Below are 21,740 nucleotides of genomic sequence, written 5' to 3'. Positions count from 1 at the left end.
ATTCAGGACTTAAAATATTTTATTTTTTGTGACATCAGGCAAATGTGCCGCATGATAAGCGTGCACCTTGCTAACCAGATGTTTCAACTCATCCTCTGACGTGACCCGCCTTCTCAAAAATCTCTGTGTACAAACTAAATACTGTCACTTACGGTGTAATTAGTTCACTCTGTTCCTTGCTCTGTCTTAACTTGTGGCTGACGAAGGTGAAGATTTCTTGAAGACAGCAGAAGTACTGCTATCTCAGACCTACGTGGTGATACTGACATAATCACTGGTGCAAACACCGTGTATGACACGTTCACCTACAGCTAAAACTCAACGGTTTGCTCAATCTCAGTGGCTTCGAACTCCGGAAATAGTCGTCCAACTGCAACAAGCTTCTCCAGGTTCTACCCCAGGACCACCTCCAGACTCCAGTGTGTTTGGAAGAATCTCAACAACTCCACGTCTCCATCCTCGAATTTCACTGGTCTCCTAACTCTGATAACTTTTCTTACAAGTTCAACTTCCCCAAAATAACGAGCACAACACGCGACATCCTGTATATCATCGACATAATATACGACCCCCATGGATTTTTAGCTCAAAACGTCGAATGCAATTTATATGAGCTTCCGGTTTAAATTGGGATGACTCTCTTTCCCCTGATCTTGCCTCTGGAAACATTTCTGAAATTCAGATTCCAAGCCCTTTTGAAATTTACCTTTCTCATCTTGCTACTCCGATGCAAGTGAGAGCAGGTATGTTTCTGTAGTATAGAAGTGTTGTATTTTCGGTGTAATCTGTTCAGTGGCGAAGTGGAAGTGCGCCAAATACTTTCGGAACTCGTGTAGCTCCTTTTACATTCGTTACATTAACACTTTATGAACTATGCGGTACTTGTGGAACTATGCACTTACGAGTTTAACTTGTGGCATACTGCCACACAATTCTTAAAGAGAAAGTAAACTTCTCTAAAACATTTATGTGGTTTGATTCTTCAGTAGTCCTCGCGTGGTTGCGAGTCCCATCGTATCGTCTAAAAGCAGTACGGTTGCACCCTTTTACTGGTGTGGTCGATGTCACTCTCCGACGCTATCTAACACTGTAACTTATTACTTCTGTGTGCAACTATCTTCTTTTCTCATTATAGCATCCCACTCTTACAAGCTCACCATTCTCTTGTAATGTTTTACTTAATTTTTATACCTTGTTACTCTTGATGTGCCCCGATGTACGTGCAAAAGTGTATCCCGCGAACGTGGACTAACCGGCAGTGTGGACCTCTGGAGCCTCCCTGGAACTCTCTCTGGTCTCGTCTACCTGTGATCTCGTGTGTCTGGTCCAGGGACACCTCTTGTGGTGGTAATCGAAAAATACAACTCTTAGTGAATAACTTTTTTGACTATTCCATTTTCTTACCCTCAAATTGTCTTCTTTAAAATTCTCGGAAGGTGGAGATCCTGACTGGTACTGCGAACGTTTCTTTAAAACAATAATTATCAAATAATTGATGATTTTATTTTATTTATTATTTCTACATGACATTGTTTGGTCCGCCAGGGCCGAATGTCGCTCTTTTTTGAACTTAAAGTTGTTTAGTCCGCTGGGCAGGATCTCTAGTTTTTTAACTGTAATGCAATTACTCACGTACAATTCCTATTTTTTTATTAGTATTTTCCTCTATAGCTTGCCGCTTTGTGGAACTGGTTCAGAGATAAACTGAGTGTCAACCATTAAAAAGAAGGCTGTAAGAATCCTTATTGATTCAGGTTAGAGTACCAGTTGTAGGCTCCTGTTTGTCGTAGAGTCTGTATACACTGTTGTTAGCATACATATTTATCTATGTATTACTAAAGTTAAGTCTAATATTGGTAGCTATACTTTAACGGGTCAACTGCACTCTCATAACACAAAAAGTAGCCATCTAATAAAATATGGATTTTGTCAGACTTAGTTAAACAAATTATAGACATACAGACTAACTCAAACTTTATGTCAGTCACTATTTTTAATAAATTAGGGTCTAGTGCTCATTTTGTGGAAGAAAAAAGTTTTAAGGGATTACTGTTTTATTAGTTGATAAAAAATCGTTTTATACTGTAAATGAGAGTCCGATGTGCAACGAAACTGAAATACATTAAATTTATTTATTTGTTTTATCTTATTAACAGTTTTAAAATTGTATATTATTTTATTCTTTGTTTTTTATCGCTCTAAAAATGTTTTTGTCAGATTTTTTCAGTAGTCGTTAGTTGGTGTATAGCCCTATATTTTATTATTATATAGTTTTTTTTTTATCATAATTACTTTTTTTAATTTTGTTACTATAGCATTGACCAATTAACTAATTAATTACTGTTTCCTTTTGCTCTGTATTATGACTATCATGTATGTATTGTACCTGACGATGTTCATTACCAATCATGGCCTACAAACTAAAAAAGATTCTGATTCTGAATATGTTTTCGCAGGCGAGAATCTACGAGAATATGCAGACATACAACAGAATTGTCTGCAGAATTGTTGTACAGAATTGTCTACACCATCTATTTTCAGTAAATATTTGGGCTAACATTTTATGAGTCAATCTATTTATGCTATTTCTACTTCCTACGCTCTAAAGAATGGCGTTTTGGACTATTTGAGAGAAGAGCTACCTTCTTTGCTAGATGATATACCTCTTCAGATGACAAAAAATATGTGGTTTATGCCTGTGAGGCACTTGTATACTGTATATTGGTATCCGTGAACACCTACATTGCAGTTTTCCAAATGAATGGATAGGTCGAGGAGGGCCTGTTCAATGGCCAGTAAGGTAACCAGACATAAATCCAATGGACATATGAGGTCTTTTGAAAACCTTAGTTAACTTAACTCTTTCTAATAGAGACCGTTTACGAATTACGATTGAGAAGATGTAATAGGATGGAATTAATCCAGCAGAGGCCAGAATCTCTGAATGAGTCCGTTAGTCATTAAAGAGAAGCCACCTACATGTGAGCGTTTAGAATAACGAAGGTGATTTTGAACATGACCTGTGATATTTAAATGTTAAGTAAAATAAACTTAGTCTTATTTATTTGTTTTATAAATGGTTTTGAAAATGTAATAAGATTTCATTGCTTTCAATGAGTCATTCATTCAGTTTTATAAAAGTTAAAGTATGAGATTTCAATTCAGTTAAAATCACCGATAGCCCTTTAGGCTACAAATCCAATTTCTACATAATATGTGAACCAATTATAAAATTTCATGAGTCAAATAAATGTGTTAGTGTTTAATAAGCTGTAATTGTGTTTTTTAAATTTTGTTTTATTTACTATAGTTTCATTTTAATTTTCGGCAATCACGTGAAATTGAAATTGTAGATCTTCAGCTTACACAGTCAGTGTCATAACTAAATTCTAAGCTGTCTTGCTCACGCACTTTCAGAATTGAATTCTTGAAATATTTTAGCCTTACTGTTATGAGCTGCCATCTGAAAAGCAATGTGCCAAAACATGTTATACTCAATGTATATCAGCAGATCACGTAGTAAGTAATCAAAAATCCAATAAAAATTTAAAAATGCATGTGTGTCTTTCATGTCATAAAAGAAAACATAATTGGTGCCCATGGAGGTGCCCATGGAGAGTCATAACAGATGCTAATGAAACACATTTCATTTTAATTTTACGAAGTATTACATTATATTTTATGGTAAAAGATGTATTCTATAATAAATCAAATGTGCTAATATAGAAGAACAATTAAAAATTTGATAAGGAGTTTCAAATGTTACCAAAAATTTGTATTCACTCAGTTAAAACTATATGTGTAATGTAAATTTCAAAAATACCTCTTGATATTTTACAATATAATCTTCTGTTTTGCAAATATTTTAAATTTATTTAAGTATATTTAACACTTTAATGTATATTTCAGAAGAATAGTACGTACTGTGTAAAAATAAGCAAAAATCGAAAAATATATTGATACTGCATATCTGATCTATAGAAAACTGGACTAAACCCTAATTACTAAAATAATATGTTTGCTTAAAAAGATGCATTTTTCACGTTTATATGCATTAACAATAAAGAAACCTGCAATAAACCAACAGTGATCCTAAAAATACTTAAGATGTCGGTAAAATTTAGACATATACACCAACAAAATCAATCGTCTATGATCAGTCATCACCAGCTCCTAAATAATAAAACATGTTGGTTCTTGGTGTTACATTCTCCAACCGTGGATGACACTAATGGCATGGATGCATGAAGTGGTTGCAGATTTTATAAGTCCTATAAAATTAACGTTATATATTTATTTTACGGCACCGTTGACCTAGGTGTATAGCAAAACAAATATGATTCCTTTCCATCATATCACGCTAATATTATATTACCTAAATTCTCCTCTTTTCATAAATAGAGGCACAAACTGACATGTTTGACAATAATGCAATGTCTTCGACCTTGTGTGGCATCGTGCAACAACTCAAATGTAAATTACATCAAAAACATATAAGGAAACTAAAGTATCAAACAGATTAGATATTTGTAATTAACCAATGCGGAGTCACAGTATGGATTTAAGAAGTACACCCAGAATGGACCAATAATAACAAAGTCCCGTTTCCTCCCTTTATTGCCACCAACTTGTTTCTGCTTCGACGATCGACATTTACTACTGGCCTCTGGGTAGTTCTATATGTTTTGATGGTGAATACAGACCTATTTTGACCTGTAACCCGTTGTTTGGTTTTAGTTATTATTACATTGTTATTATTAAATTAATTCTTTAGGTTTTAGCGTTCTTTAGGTATTTTTTAGGAGTTGACACACAAGATGGCTGTTGTGATACCAGATTTATGCTTTCCACAACACTGTATCCACTATTTTAATCTAGATTGTAGCTAGACTAGGTATTTAATTGAGAAAAAGATCAGATTGCAGATCTTGAAATTTTTCATCAATGAACAATGACAAATGTCCAGAAAATCCTGTTTCCTTCACAATCTTTCCTTTTATCGTAAGAAACAAATTTCAAACAAAGAAAGAATACTATTTACATGATTGAAACACAGTACGACCTAAAAGAGATATTTTAAAAAACGTTAACAGTATAAATTTCTAACCGTACTGTGAGTCACGGGCCCCACAAAGCTAATATGATCTTATGGGATCTCAAGTGCAAAAATACTGACGAAACATTTTGTGGTATTTGAAATCAAACCTGAGATAATTTCCAGCAAAATTATATACATGTAGTTTTTAATTTGGTCGATTCTCTTATTCAGTTACATAAAACGATATTGCTGGGAAAGTTCCTTGTATTATTTATAAGGCAACAAAAAGCTGTAATGTTAATCTCCATTTGATTTCCGACTAATATATTGGTTTATGAATTAGAAGTAGCAGAAAGAATTTTTGCGTTGTCGCCGTACCCGAAAAAATTCCAAGTAGGTATAATTGCTCAAAGTAGTAATAATGAACGATAAAGTATTTTCTCCTATAAAGCCATGTTAATTTCTTTGAAAATAAGTACAGAAATAATTATTTACCAAGTTATTTCAATAATTCGATTTCATAAAAACGAATCTTGATAGGATACTTTTCACAGTATTAGTTAATTAAATATTACATAATTGTACCTTGCAATGTAATCATACCTCTACGACATTCTTCTGGATTAGCTGAATTCAGAACGTGTTACACAGATTTCAAGAGGAGGGCGATGAGACTCAACATAGATGGGAAGTCTAATTCCAATAATATACCAAGGTCATCTACATCACTATTGTGTTTTTGCACTAAAAAATACGAGAAAGATTTTGAATAGAGGTAACTAATGAATCCTGAGTAGCATCACTTAAATGGTTATTTCGAGGAGTAAAGTCTCTTACTATGAGAAGAGGCCAAACAGAATTGTTATGTATAACAGATATCACTATAATCATCAAAATCCTTATTAGGTTCCGTTAAAAAAACACATTTAGGCAACCGAAAAATTTTATATAGCTTTTACGATCAATAAGGCTTTTAATATTGGCCGCTATAACATATCCATTATGACTGTTTATATTGGTCGCCCCGATGCACCCTTTAGTCACTAAACCCAAGTTGCGCGTCTCAGAATTCAGGAATTTAGTTCGTATCATACAATGTCATCCATTAATTCCCAGACAAAGAAGATCTGCACTCGTTTCGTTTAATTCCATGAGCGTTTTCATAGTAAACTTAAATCGTCTAGACATTGTCGTTTGCTCGTTTTTTAAGGATTCTTGATAATAGTGGGAACTTCTTGAAGGTTCTTAGTTGTAACAGAATTCTATCCTACGTTCATCTTTTACAACTTGACTGTGCAATCTGTACTAAAAGGTAAGCATAGGCAGCAACAACTGCATAAACTGATTTATTGCTCTTCTTTTAATGAACATTCTTGTTTCATTATCTAAAATATTACCTTTTGTCCTCGATTTCTTCCCAGAAAGGACTAACCAAGCCTGTTGTAAAATATTAAAAATGCTATCTAAGGCTGACACATATTGTGAGACGAGATAACTATCATGCTCTTGAGATTTTCTTTACAACCAAACTCGATGACTCAGCCAGGTTATACATTTTGTCGTTTTAGTTTATCATACATTTCATTACACTATCGACACGTCCATAATTTAATTTTAACTTCATGTTACCTTTTTATTTACCGTACTCTGAGACTGGTATATTAACACATTCGATATAAAACCATTGTGCATAGTAACTGAGAGAACCAATGGTTTTCTCGAAATTCAGCATCTTCTTCATACGGATAACACAAGCACACACTTTAAAGGCTATAGTGTTTTCCATGCCCCTCAATAATAGATGCATACAAATAGAGAAACACAAAAATTAATTTACATATTTAATAATTAATCGATGTACACTACTAAATTTAACCCAATTGGCGGTATGTTTCTTGTTACCTATGAAAAGAATATGACAATGTCTATAGAGCAGTGGAAAAATGTAGTATGCTTTGATATGTCTTGATGCTAGAAATAGACATTATGCTAAAGTATTTATGGGCTATTGACTCAATATTTCGTTTTTAAGCAATAGGAGAGACCAATTTATATTTTAGCCTTATATCCTCTCTATCCTCATGGACCATTGACTAGGGTATTATTTAACAGAAAACGTGGGAGCCGGAACTGTACAATTTATACATTACTGATAAAACGTGCAATATGTCTCGATAGTGTTAGAACCTGCTCATGCTTGAAGTCGGGAGAAGGGCTTTTCATATGTAGATCCAACACATTAGATTTTTCCTCACAAAAAAATATTGTTCTGTTGGTAATTTAATGTGAAAACTAAAACAGCTACTAATATCAAGACTCATATAAATGAATGTTATAAGCTGTGTTCCTGTGATTTAGCGATAGTGTATTTTAAATGCAATTGTAAAGATTTAAATAAGTTTGCGATAGTAAAAGGAGTTTTATATATTTATCAAGAGTTAGTAACAAGTAAAAATTATAATTTCCTAGTCGCAATTCAGTTGCCTCCAATGTCTGTATGAAGAATATCTTTGAAACCAGGGTCTTAAACTGAAAAATCCCGAGACATCATAGATAGAAGGAATTAATGCGCGTTACGTTAACAGACCATAATGTAGTGTGTATACAGTATGTATAAGCTACACTCTAAAATACTATAACGCTAAAAAAACTATAACTATCTGTATAATAGTGAATTTTAAACACAACTATAGCCGAATTCGATGTACACATGAATAAACTAAAAACATAACCTTATATCTCAATACTTTTTTACATATTACAAGATTATACAGGCCCTAACTTACCTATTTAATCCATAACAGTATCCTTCTGTAACAGCTCAAGCTTAAAAACTTCAATATAATCAAAATTCTGCTCTACCAAAATGGACCTGGATCAAAAACAGACATGTAAGTAGATCAATCTGTAAGTTCTTTCTAGATAGTTTTTTGTCATATTTATAAATTTAACTATAAATCTAGGCGGGTTTCTTACATTATGTTCAAGAATTCTTGATTTTTAAAATGTTAAAGCATTAAAAGGCAAGAGTTTGGCTAGAGGCTAATTGGTATGCACATGTATACTACTCAGCCATACTTTGTTTATTTGTTAATTAACCCTCGATAAAATTTTGAATAAGATCAATGTTATTATGCTCTAAATTTTAATTATATTGGACAGTATGCTACAGTTCAATTAACTGTATATTTGTGTTTAGTTTTATTTCTTGAATCCTAATTAATGTAAAGGATAGAGAATGTCTTATATCTGCTTCCTTATTGAAGTATAAAATTATATTTTATACTATACAAGATATTTTTTTAAAATATTTGGAACTTGTTTCTATTGTCGTCTCCCTTTAAATCAACCTGAGTTTGTGATTATTACCTATAAGCTCATATTCCCAATTAATTTTATTTTGTTTTATTACCTCTTATGTTATTTAGAAATAATGTTTAATATTATTGCACCAAATTAAAAATAAAGGTAAAAATATAGTAGTGATACAAATTTTATTATATGATGGAAATTTGGTTTGATTTTATAACCGACGATATAAGAGTCTGAGTTGTGGATATTTTTTAAACCCCAAAACCATAAACGAAAGACTTTGTGGTAAGTGCATTAATTAACATACATAGAGAATAGTGGATTTCTGAGACAGTTTCCATGTAAGGGAGGTTTTATCTTGGTATATCACAGAGTAAATATATATTTATATATTGTGTAAATATGAAGCTCATGTTTACGTAACGCTCGTTATCCACACATCTATTACCAATGTAAAAATTAACCACTCAGACCTCAAAGAGTTGATTTCACGAAGCGTAAGTACATGTATTGTGATATTCTCTTATTGGGCTTGCAGTCGGCATTATAATTAAAATATGCCATGATTATTTAGATTCTACAACGCTTAGAAAATTTTACATAAATTATTACTTAATCATGTATATCTTAAATTTTGGATTTAGTAAATATTCATGTACCCTGCTATTAAAAATGTATTTATTTTCATCCTCTACGACTATTGTATGTTTATTCTAAAAGTATTTGAATTTAGATGTTTTCCAAATATATTTGGATTTAGTAAATTTTAAATATACATAAAACAGGCATATTCAGTTTTAAGTAAGAGAGAAATTGAGTATTACGTGATTATTTGAACGTTGGGAATTAAACTTCACGTGTTCATTGAAAAGCTCACTTCTTGATTAAATTAGCTAGTTGAATTTATCATGTTATAAATAACTTATTTTGTCAGTTATTATTTTGTAACGTACAATGTACACGACTTTAAGTATGTAATGTAATCATATAATTCTCACATAATTACAAACCAGTTTTTAATGTAATTTTATGTTGGTTTTTATTCTTCCCGAAACAGGATGAAGGCCATTCATTTCTTCTTTTCAATAACGTCAAGAACATGAAAAATAATTTATTTTCTTGTTTTTTGCAGGTCATGATTTCTGTTGTTATTTTATATTGTCTCATCTTTAAAATGTCCTCTGCCCGATTGAACAACCTTTATTTGCCCTTGGTAGACAGGAGTCTCAAGGATGTAAGTGTACAGTTATTAGTTTATATTATATCAATTACACTATGGAAATATGAGTTGTAAAAAAGTAATATATTCGAATTATTAGTTGTCAGTTATATATTCAGGTCGTATTATTCTATTTGCAATTATAAACACTTAAGGTATATTTTAATAACGGTTTATATTGCTTGCGGCCTGTATATAAACAATAATGTAATATAAACAATAAACTCAATTACGCCGTTAGAAAGGCAAAAAAGATTATTTTGCGGCAAAGTTAAAGTGCAGTGACTCAAAATATTTCTTGGCAACCTTGCGCACAGGAGATCTAAAGGTGGGCACTGCTGGCGGTTCTGTATCTGTATGTAAATATAAGTCTGTAAATACAGCAAATAATCACTATAAATCTGCATTATTTTAGTATTGTAAGAATTTAAAAACTCGTGTATTGAAAAAATTTTTTTACAGTAAGACCTTTTAGAAATATAGATTGGTTAAATAATTAATTATTAAAAACCGAATGACCTTGACAACTTGAAATAACCTGTACAAAAGGTTAATGTTTATATTATTTGTTCGGGTTGTGAGCAGGTATATATTTCGCGTAATCTTATAAATGTGTATTGGAACATCTTATCCACACACGTACATTAGTCCACCAATAAAACACTTAAATAAACCCATACAAAGTATTGAGAGCCGTTCTTTTATGCTCTAAAATTAATTGAGCTCTTTTCTTTTTTGGAGCATTAGGAACCAATATAACAAGTTATATTCTCTAGGACCAACGAGCGTTATTCCACAGACGGGTAGACGGACAAAACGACCTTTTTGGGTTCTTAATAGTATTTTAGCGTTTAGCACCGTATTTATTATACTCAGATCCGTATTAAAAATGTACATCAAGATTTAAGTTACTTGTTTGGAAATTAGTATTAACCATTTGGAAAAAAATTTGTTTCACTAATTAACTCGTCCTTTTTCGCTGAACCCTTAATTCAGAGAGCATTCAGATTACCAGCTTAAGAATCTAAGTACAATAAAGGGGAAACTCGGTTCTTTCAAATTAATTCACTAGTTTTATTTAAATTTACTCTCAAATTGAAAACATACAATAAAAAATCACTCTTGCTTTATTAACTATGTTTGCCAATAACGAAAACAACAAATATAATAACTTAATTTTATAAAGAATGCGATCGGTTAATTGTGTTTACTTCTCGGCCTTTAGCCTGAAGGTCTTACTTTTTTCAGCTCAGAATTTTTAGTACAAGATATTGAGTTATTTAGGCTGTTCCCATCTCAGAGGAAGCCATGTACAACCTCATCAGTTAGTGTATGACAGCTATGGTAGAACGGTGGGATTTATTTTATTACTAAAAAAGTGATGAAGTTGACGAAGTTGATGAAGTTTCGTCAGAAACTGTTGGACGTGTTCCTTTCATAGACGAATCTAAAGCGCTCATTGACGGATCGGCTGAAGTCATGGACGAGATCACCAATGGTAAACTTTCTTCATAGTGCCCTGTATTTAGGAAGGGCCGTCGAAGCCCCCTGATAACCGATTAGTCTAAAGAGCAACGTTGGAACTATTACTATGGTAATAAGTGATAGAACAGAGAAGATCGTATCATTAGTAAAATGAAACACCCTGGTTGTAACTAGATTTCAGCTTAGTGTCACGTTGTAAATGTCTGATTTTTACAACTAATTCTGATTCTTAGTTTTGTATTAAAGTGCGATTTTGTAACATTTTCTAAACTCAATTACGGTCTATAAATTTTTACTATTAAATCTTAAACATTGAGACCGTTATAGACTTATATATTAAACTTAATATACTGATAATAACAAACTTTAATCGAAAAATTGTTTCAAATTTTATACTACAAATTAAAGTTGCACCCACATGTTAAACTTTATTCCAATTTAACCGTTACTGTTGTATATAACAGTTTTCGCACATATCCAACAGGTTCTTTTCATAATAACTATTATGTACAGCTTTTCTGGCGCAGTTTTCCAATTCATCCTATCTTGCTAGACTTTCTTACAGTTCTTGTCTAGAATGCCCTTATGCAGTGAAAAGGAATAATTATTTCTGATAGGCCTACTTACTTAATGTGTCTAAGGTATTCTTATACTTCCATGTAAGAACCTAGATATCTAATTGGTTAATTTATGCAATAAAACCCATTTATAATGGGGTTATTTTATTTTTTCTCCTATATTTATCGCGTGTGAGCAAGTTTAAAACAGTTAAATAATCTTATTTTAAAGTTATACACATTGTTGGGTTCCCACTGATTTTTTTTACTTTTTGCAATAAAATTAAGAATTTTAACTATGTATTCATAATAATTATTATATCGAAAATATTTATATATATAATTAAGTCATCATCAAACAAAATTAATATAAATTATTGGTTGCATAATCTTTGATTTGATATTAGGTATGTAAATAAGTACACAGATAAACATTTATTAATAACTTGCAGGAAAATATGTTCTTACCAGCACTAACTCAGACTTTTAAATGCAAACTTATATTTTACGTTTACAGGATTTCTGTAATCAACCCTTATTTGTCAAATTTGGGCCAATTACTCCCAATTCGAAGAAGATAGACAATATATGCCATACGTATTTCCCTCTCCCAGACGACCCAAACACATTTCAACTTTACGTTTCCAGAGTATTGTAAGTACTTTTAGTAATTAACATTGAATTTCACGTTTAAATCACTATCAATAATTAAATGAGTTGTTATCAACCTTATTCACATACATCTACTACTATTCACTTATAACTTATAGGTTTATGAATTAAACGAAATCGATTAACCTGATGTAGTTTTAGTGCCTTTAAAACCTTTCCTTATGAATTGCTTTAACTATAAATAATAAAGATTTTTTTATCACATTGTTGCCTGTCTCTAATGTTCTAAACTATGAGACAAAATGGTACGCATAAAAATATTTAAATTACCAAGCAACCTCATGTAATGTCTTGGTAGTTCTGTAAGTTAAGTTTTATGCAATAATAACTACATAATACACACATATATAAAATATTACAATATGGTTTATATTTTAATTTTTTTTAATATGAAAATATGTTTCCTCTACATATTAATCTGCTTATAAAGATATTAGTGTTAATGTTATCTAATATGATGGTTCTAATATGTGTCATAATTATTTTCCATTTAATTTTTAGCTGCGACGGATCACACGACATTATGTCTCAGCTTGTAACCCAGATGGAGTTAGGTATCACACGTAAAGCAAGTGAGTATAAAACACCTATGAAAATATAATAAATGTGAGAAAACACATATTAAAAACTACTGGCGAAGATTAATATACGATGTACAAAACTAAAAATTCCAATTGTATATAGAGACAGACAAATACTTTCTCAATATTATAGAACAAAATGGTTTATTATAAAGATTCCGTGATAAAAATGTGTTAAAATTTATATTTTAGATTCTGAAAGTTCTGTTGACTTTAAACTACCTCTATAGTAATGCAATTCAAAATAGAACAATTAACCATATTAACGTTTGTTTCAGATGTATATTGCACTGTTAACGAATTCATATTTGGATACGCTGGCTGTGACACCTACCTAGTGTACCGTGAAGATGTTTTCGGATGTAAGTAATGCTAAATATGAAAGAATTGTCATAAAATACAGCTATTGGTCAAAATAATTGTAACATTTTTATATGTAATACTAGCTGTCAACAAAATTAGATATAGTATAAAATAGTAGTCTTATAATCAGCCTACTCATACTAAATCTATAGCATGAAAATAAGTGTAAAAAATACCGCTGATTTGGTACAGATAAATCAATTTTTTTACTATCAGTTTATCTTTTACACATATTACACTTACATTAAAAGACCACGCGTGTTTTAACATCCAGCGATTATTTCTCAACCTGTATTATATTCACCATAAAAACCAACACGACTACATTTATTCTATTACAAGTAAAATCCAAACAGTTCAGGGAAGACATATTATTTATACCGCTACAAGGTTTACCCACTCATTTTATCTGTAAAACTGTCTGGATAACTTGGTGATGGTACTTACTAGCTTCACCAACAACCTCATCTAAAATCCGCTATGATGATGAAACTCTTTGCTAGATAACCTATCTACCTACTAGAATACGGAACTTGAAGTACACTAACTTCGTTACTAATCCTCTCATCATTATCAAAGTTTAGATACAAATAGAACTGTTGAGACTAGTTACCAAAGCTATTTTCTAGTGTATTCCCCAGATCCACATTAAATATAAAATATATATTTAAGGCTTCTAATTAGCGCAATATCTTAATTATTCCATTACCTAATAATGTCACCTAAGGATTAATGGAAATTTTTTAAATTAAAATGTCAAAATCAGATATATTCTAATAACATAAAGAACTTCGAGTGTGGGAATAAACAACTAAAATATTATGCACATGTCTTTTTCACATTTAGAATGTCCCAGTTCCCTATATTCAAACAGAAAAAAGTAATTGTGATGTACATATATCTACAATTTGAGTCCTATATTAAGAACAACATAGAAAGAACGGGATTAGAGGTTAACCTTAATATTTTTTCTCCACATAATTGATTACCTCATTTTTTTCCCAATTCTTAACACCGCACCGGTTCAAGTTTTGTCTCTCTACAGATTTATAAAGCATTAGGAAAAGAACATTTTTTGTTCAATGCGAACCACAAACACGACCCAAGATGAAGCCGGGTGCCAGTAATATTGCAAAGGACCATTCAACTGGGTATCTGATAAATTAAAACAAAACCGGTTGCATACAGAAAGCAATACGTCACTACTGCAATGCCTTCGAAAAGAAAATTTGATTGTTGATATAGACCAGTCACACTCACCATTACTCAATATTTCTTCCAGCCTTCATAAAATAGTGCTAACTGTTGATTTAAGACAGGCTTGAAATCTATGAGAATGCTCCAATCCTGCACATTGTACTTCTCTTCATCCCATTGACTCCAATATAAAAAAGAAAACTGACCAGTTTTAGTGAGAAATATAACTATCACACAACTTGTTCAGTAAGATTTATATATTTATAGCCGTTTATGTCATCCCATACTACAACTAACTGAATGACAGATTGCAAGACAAAATTGTCTACTAAACTGGCATTCGGTAGTAAGATCATCGGTAGCATACATTTCGGCCTCGCTATGTATTTTATGATACACAAATAGCAGAACAGAGATCACAAATTAGAGTCTTGAATCACTTATGATTTGGTGTCGAAGCAATATCGATGCACTGTAAACTACACAAAAAATTATCTATTTAAAAAATAAGATTCGATCTACCGACCAATAAAACAAAACAAAAAATATATATTTATTTATTTATGTGTGTCTTAGTATATATTTATTTATTAAGACACAAAATTCAAAAATAACCATAAATAAATTTTACATCAAAAAACGTAATAATTATACCTTAAATTAAACAGAATTACAGTAAAGGGTACATTGGGTAGGAGGAAGGAAATACTGTTTCCTTCTAACTATTGTAATCTCCTATCTCGTTTTTCTTATCTCTATGGCATAATGTGCATCGGAATTTCCTTGGATGAGGTTCTATAACTTTTTGAGTTTGTTTCCTCTTCTTAGTAATTTTTTTGTATTCGTAGCAAAGTGCTCTATTTTTATGGAAAATTGGACTATGAGGTTGGTTTGTTAATTTTATATTATATGCGACCTCAATTCTTTTACCCTTGAAAAAAGCTATCTTAACGATGTATCATATCTCCATTTAACTTCATGTAATGTATTGTAAATCAGCAACAGTTTGTAGCTATTTTAATTGACCATTTTATTTTTCCCTCGTATTTTATAAACCTAATGATTAATATTATTCTTTTCTTACCCATTCATTTCCTATCTTAAGAATATGTTACACTGTAAATACAATTTATTAGTCACGAATTAGATTTTTTGTTTCATGCTACGAGGCTTTTCAAGAGTACTTTTTGTTCTAAACGCCGGTTTAATGTTATGTGTTCTGATTTTTTCTTAAATTTTGCCCACTGTAGGTTAATAGTTTTTTCTGACTGGATTTTTCTTTTATTATTTTGCACTTATTTCCGCTACAATTGCAACTATGGCAAATAAATATAGGTTACCCCTTGAAATTATTCATCGCTAAAAAAAACTTATAAAATCCTAAGAACCTAAGAAGAAGAATAAAATCAATTCAAAATATCGAAAGATAATACAAGATCCAGAAACATTGTCAAAAGTAGATAATGAGGAGCTCATACATAAGTATAATTTAATTTTAGGTTAAGAATATAAAGGTTTAAAATTGTAAGTTTATGTACATATAGAGTGTTTCAGAACTGTATCCGATGTTTTAGAGCATGGTTCCTATCGTTATAGTAAACTTTATTTTAGTCATAGTTGGATATTCATTTTTATTCTGTATGTATGCATTAGTTTTTTTAAAACATATTTTTCCATAGAACCCTTACACATAGACTAACCAAATATTGCTTGGATTTTAACATTTATAAGTCCTATTTATAGAATGATAACGAAAATCTATTCGATTGGAGATTAAGTTAGCACGCTTGCTCGGTGGTTACTCGAGCCAGTTCTCCACGCAACAATTACAATGATGAAAGTGACTGGGAATTTATTATTAGAAAAGTTTCATGGTGGCAATATTTATATTATAAAATGAATAAAGCATATTTAATACCCACTTGGACGTATTTGTATAATGCAAAATACCTATAATGTTTAAATAACGTAGGCTTGTTAAACAAAGAATTTAATATTTATCATATGAATTATAATATAATTTAATACAATATATACAGGCAACAATCAAAATAATTTTTGTTTTACCTATATATGAATAATAAAGGATTAGGCCCTAATATATGTGGGTACAGTACGCTTGCTGTTAAGTGTAGCATATTCCACAATGAAACTATCTGTTAATCTGAAATAAACTTACGTATATTTCACAAAACTACTTTCTTAGTATATGTGCCCTGCAAGAAAAATTCCAAAATAAAGATTACAATCTCTCTAGTAACAGAACAATTTAGACTAAAAAACATTGCGCGTGTTTATGTTAAAAACTTAATATTACTATACTACCATTTATGACTATTCTATCCCTATAATATTTCATATATAAATATATATATATATATATATATATATATATATATATATATATATATATATATCATTAAATCCATTACAACTCTAAAGATCTTTGGATTCTAAGAATTCCAAACATGGTTTTGGTTTCTCCATACACGTATTATAAAACGTTTAGCACAAAATTTATTCCACGAAAGATGTCACATTATACGGCGTAAATGAATCCTTTAGATACAATAAACATACCTGTTGCATGTATAGTTAAAAAAGATTGTTATTGTTACTTAATATATATTTCTAAATAAAGTTCATATCGTTGGATGCATTGGAAAATTCACTTGTGGTACAAAATCCATATTTGAGGTTGTTTTAGCAAAGACCAATTTAATTTAAATACATATGGTATTGGTTTATAAACCAATTTAAATTAAAATTAGTTTTAGAAAACTGAAACGACTTTTCTTCTCACTGGATTCAGGACTTGAGTTACTTGAGTGTTAATTTAGTGGCTTTTTAATATAAAATCTATTTTTAATAAACAGCAATTAAATTCTAAAATGCTATGGATAATTTCTGGACTAATGTAAAATATAGCCTAAAATATATGTTTAAAGTGTCGGTTCTGATTTGCTAAATTATTCTTACGACTCTCGTGGTATTTATGAAATTTCAAACCATTTGCACAGTATGAATGAGAATACCATTATGTATGTTCAGTATTTCAGTTAGACTGCTCCTTAGATAATACGTTAAAACTGGATTAAATATTGATGAACAGTTAGATACAGATAATGTTTCAATAGGCACTGAAATATTTAGATGGAATGTATCTTGTGTCCAAGTAGAGAGGGTAAAGAATACGTAAGATACTAGATACAAGAAGTATACAAGAATACAAACACGAATACAAGAATATCTATATACAAGACACAGATACCTATACAACATTGCGTATTCAATAGACTTTGGCTACGCGTTGGAATAATATCACTTAAAGCATGTTATTATTAATTCATTGCTTATTCAGTCACTTTTTGGAAGAGTTTCTAAAGTACATTCTACGAACTAAAAAAAATTTAATGCCAAAAAAATACTTAAAAAAATGCATTTAAAAGTACACGCATCACACAACGTCTACACCTAGTGTGTAGTGTGTTACAGTTTCAACACTGTTGGTTTAATAAGGCCATACCGGTTTTCAACACTTTCTTATGTATAATGTGAAATAAAATTAACTGAAAAATGTATATACTAGGATAAGTTTATATCAACAACTAAACCACTTAAATAGCTACATCTTTGGGCCCTGTTATTACAAGGTTCTTTTTTTTACATTTTAAAATCGTAATCATTAACCGATCATTTACCAACTAACTTTACAATTCTAAAGTAACTCAAGAATCAAGAATCTTTATTTCCAAAGTACACTACAATAATCTGTTAACACATAAATACATCACAAAAGTAGATAAAAGTACAATGGATAAGTACCTCTGGTAGCTGAGTTAAGGTTACCATCACTAATTAATTAAAGACAGGTGGGCCTGGCAGCCCCTCTTTCAGAGTAAAATGTACACAATTATAATAATGAATAAACCATACCAATACTTAAAACAAAGCACATATAATTAAGTTGTATTTCATAATGAAATGCAATACATTACAGTACCAATGCATTACATTACCACAGTGAATAAAAAATACATAATACATAAATTCACAAATATACATATACATTCACGTACATAATGTGTGGTATGTGTATATATATATATACATAATGTATAGTTATGTTATATAATTTAAATTTAAATTACTAGATGCGAATAAAATAACAAAAGTAAATTTGAATACAGAATAATTCAAATGAAAACATCAATAAAATACAGTAATATCTATTGGATTAATTCTTGTGACTAGATGGCGTGATTGATTTATACCTGTAAAAAACTGAAATTTTATTATATATTCAGAAGGATATAAATATTATATATTTTCCATTTTCAGCTTGCACCGATGAGAGTATCAAAACCAACGTTTACGGAGTGTCTGAGGACTGCCGACCAATAGGACTCTCCTGCCTTACTAAACTTGATGAGATTTTGGCGGAGAACGGGTTCCTGCCGCAGGAGTTTTATGTGTATCCCATGGATCTACCGAACCGCTGCGTGAACCAGCAAATATGCGTGCAGCCCCCCAACCCATTTTTCGACAAATTACCAAACCACGTATCTAATACAGCTGTGCTGGCATAAAGACAACGCGTTATAGTGACAGATTGAAGGAGTAGCGAAATAGTAAGGCGCATATAAAAATAAAGCACATCCTGTTTTGGTTTCCCACAAAACCCCCTGCATGTTTGATTAAACTTATAAGTCGAACATACAATTATATATCTAGATACTTTTCTATCTGTAATATGTTTGTAATGTTTTACTAACTCAACTGTGTTTTAAGATGGGTATTTGATAGAAAATACCCACAACGTATAATGTTCTGTGATAAATAGTCTTACTTACTAAGAACTACACTATGTAATTGGAGTTATTGTCATTATTCAATTGTAATTGATTCCTATGACTTATTCCAAAGATTTTACACCTTTAAAGTCATCTTTATATTAAACTCTTCAACATACACAAACTAAGCGATGGATATAACTAGTCGATACATTTTGTGTCCATTTTCCTGTAAACGTTTAATAAATTACATGAGGCACACAATGTTGTATAATATATGCGTTCAATAGAAATAATAATTTCCAATCCCATGCCAATATTATAAAGGTATTATGTCTATAATATTATTGTTTAGTATAAATAGAAGTGATATTGCGTAAGAACATTATAGAATTGGGTTTCCATAAAACACGTAATTTTCAGTTAAAGCATTCAGTTTTTGGTGAAAATGAATACCATGAAAACATAATTAATATAAATGGAAAAGCTGAACACAATAGATAACATTTTTGTTGGCTTTAAAAACATAGTCAGTTAAAAAAATCTGTATTATTGCAAAATGTTTGGAAAAATTTAACATTTTATACTAAATTTAACAACATTTTTTGTTGCTTGGATGGTGTATGCAGAAGTTTGTCACTGTATGTAACAATATGTGTGTGTGTGTTTTTAGATAAATTACACAGCTCATTATTTTTTATTAAATTTAAATTGCAAGTAAATGTTTAAACATTTGACCTGCTTTCTGTGTAGACAAATAATTAAAAAAAAATTACTAATGAGCATCTTAAATATTTATTAATCTGATTCCTGAGTTAAAGTTAATTATACTAAAGTCCGTGTAATTATTTAACAGAATGCCGTAAAATTTTTTGCGTATTTTATGAGCTTGAAATAGGTTTGTTATGTTTCTTCAACAAACACGACTAGAGTACTTATAAGTGCAATACCTTAAAGACGTAGCTTAATTGTGGTTATTGCCATCCATGAATTTACAATAAAAGAATATGAACAGAAGTTTGTGCATGTGTTAAAACTGTTTGTGTCATAAATTTAAGTTTGTGTTTCTTCTAAAGTGGTGCTATATTCTAATATGTTTATGTTTTACTTGTACAACCTTTTTAGTCAACTTTGACTTTGGTATGCTTATTACCATGTGTATTTTCTTGCATGATTAACCTTTTTTGTGTTTTAGGATTTACATACAAATAATAGCGCAGCTCGTACAGCTCTGGAATCGTTATGTTTCTGTTATTGTACCACGTAACGATGGAAAAATTCATCTGTCAATGGTAAAATTTTGACAAGAGCCAAATTTCTTGTTGCATACATTAAAATTATTGACGTTAATTTAGTTCTTCAGTCTTGAACAAAGGTTTGATTATTTCTTTTGCATATATAAAACTTGTAAATTATTTAAAAATATATAATTTATGGCAAATTAATTGAACGTCGTTTTTATAAAATCTAGGAGTTTTACTATCATGATATGATTAGAATTATTAGGTGACGATATAAGGCTATCATCCATGTATTACGTTAAACAGTTATTGTAGTACTAATTGGTAATTAGTATTTCATACATCATGAATAAATTATTAGCTTATTCAATGATAACATTTTAACACAAGTTCTTAAGTAATACTTTAATTTTCAAGCTATTTTCTTTAAGGGTAAGACAGGACAAAGGTGTGAGATGGAATTAGGGCTTAATGGATTTTTTTAAATTACCTGAATTCTGTAAGATAGTAATTTAGGTAATTTACTGATTTTCCACAAAATGAGGTAATAAATAACTAAATAATAACTTTTTATTATTGTTCTCTATTCTTGGCAGGAAAGTGATTAGTGACAAATATTCGTATGCAGAATTATTAACCATACGATGTCGGTGAATCTTAATGAGAAATATTCTAATAAATATGAAATGAATGAACACGGTTCCTTAAAATTTGGGCCATACATATATTGAATTACCTGAACAAATTAAAGTAAAAACAAAACTTGTATTACTATTAAAAAAAGGTGATTATTGCTGTATTTATAATGTTTGATGTGGTATTAAAAACCCCGAAACTCGTGTCGATAGACCTATACAATATAAAAAATGATTAAGTTATGCGATATTTTTGTAGGATTTGACTACCACGCGTCATTTAGAGATGTAAAATTGTTAAAAAAAGAAGTTATGGCTCTAAATAAAATTATTCAAAAATGTCAATTAATATCTGTAACTATGATTTTGTTTGTTATTCGACTTTAAACATTTTCAAAGGTGCGATTTTGTAAATATTAAAGCAATTCACATAATTATTATTTGTTTTTTTAGTTTTTCTCCTATGTTTAGTACTTACTACATGTTTGGGAAGTTTCGTATATGAAGCTTAACTAGCTCTTGAGATAATTATTGCATAATAAAAATGGTGGCTAGCGGCTAACGACACATTCTCGATCTATGTTTATAGCACATTTTTGGTGTGGAATATTGGAGTAATAGGTTTTATCTGCCACAAAGACCCTTTT

General features: G+C 30.6%; 1 protein-coding gene across 1 annotated transcript; it reads left to right on the top strand.

The window, feature by feature from the left end:
• Positions 1-9,007: 9,007 nt before the first annotated feature.
• On the top strand, positions 9,008-19,493 carry LOC124369261. Its single transcript, XM_046827161.1, has 6 exons — positions 9,008-9,052; positions 9,483-9,584; positions 12,129-12,265; positions 12,785-12,855; positions 13,143-13,226; positions 18,766-19,493. Exons 1-6 carry the CDS (start codon positions 9,023-9,025, stop codon positions 19,011-19,013), a joined length of 672 nt encoding a protein of 223 aa, XP_046683117.1. The 5' UTR covers positions 9,008-9,022; the 3' UTR covers positions 19,014-19,493.
• The last annotated feature ends 2,247 nt before the right edge of the window (positions 19,494-21,740 follow it).

The sequence above is a fragment of the Homalodisca vitripennis genome, chromosome X (genome assembly GCF_021130785.1).
Source record: "Homalodisca vitripennis isolate AUS2020 chromosome X, UT_GWSS_2.1, whole genome shotgun sequence".
In the NCBI taxonomy this organism is placed as follows: Eukaryota; Metazoa; Arthropoda; class Insecta; order Hemiptera; family Cicadellidae; genus Homalodisca; species Homalodisca vitripennis.
The sequence above is the reverse complement of the archived record's forward strand: the minus strand, read 5'-3'. Positions and strand labels throughout refer to the sequence as shown.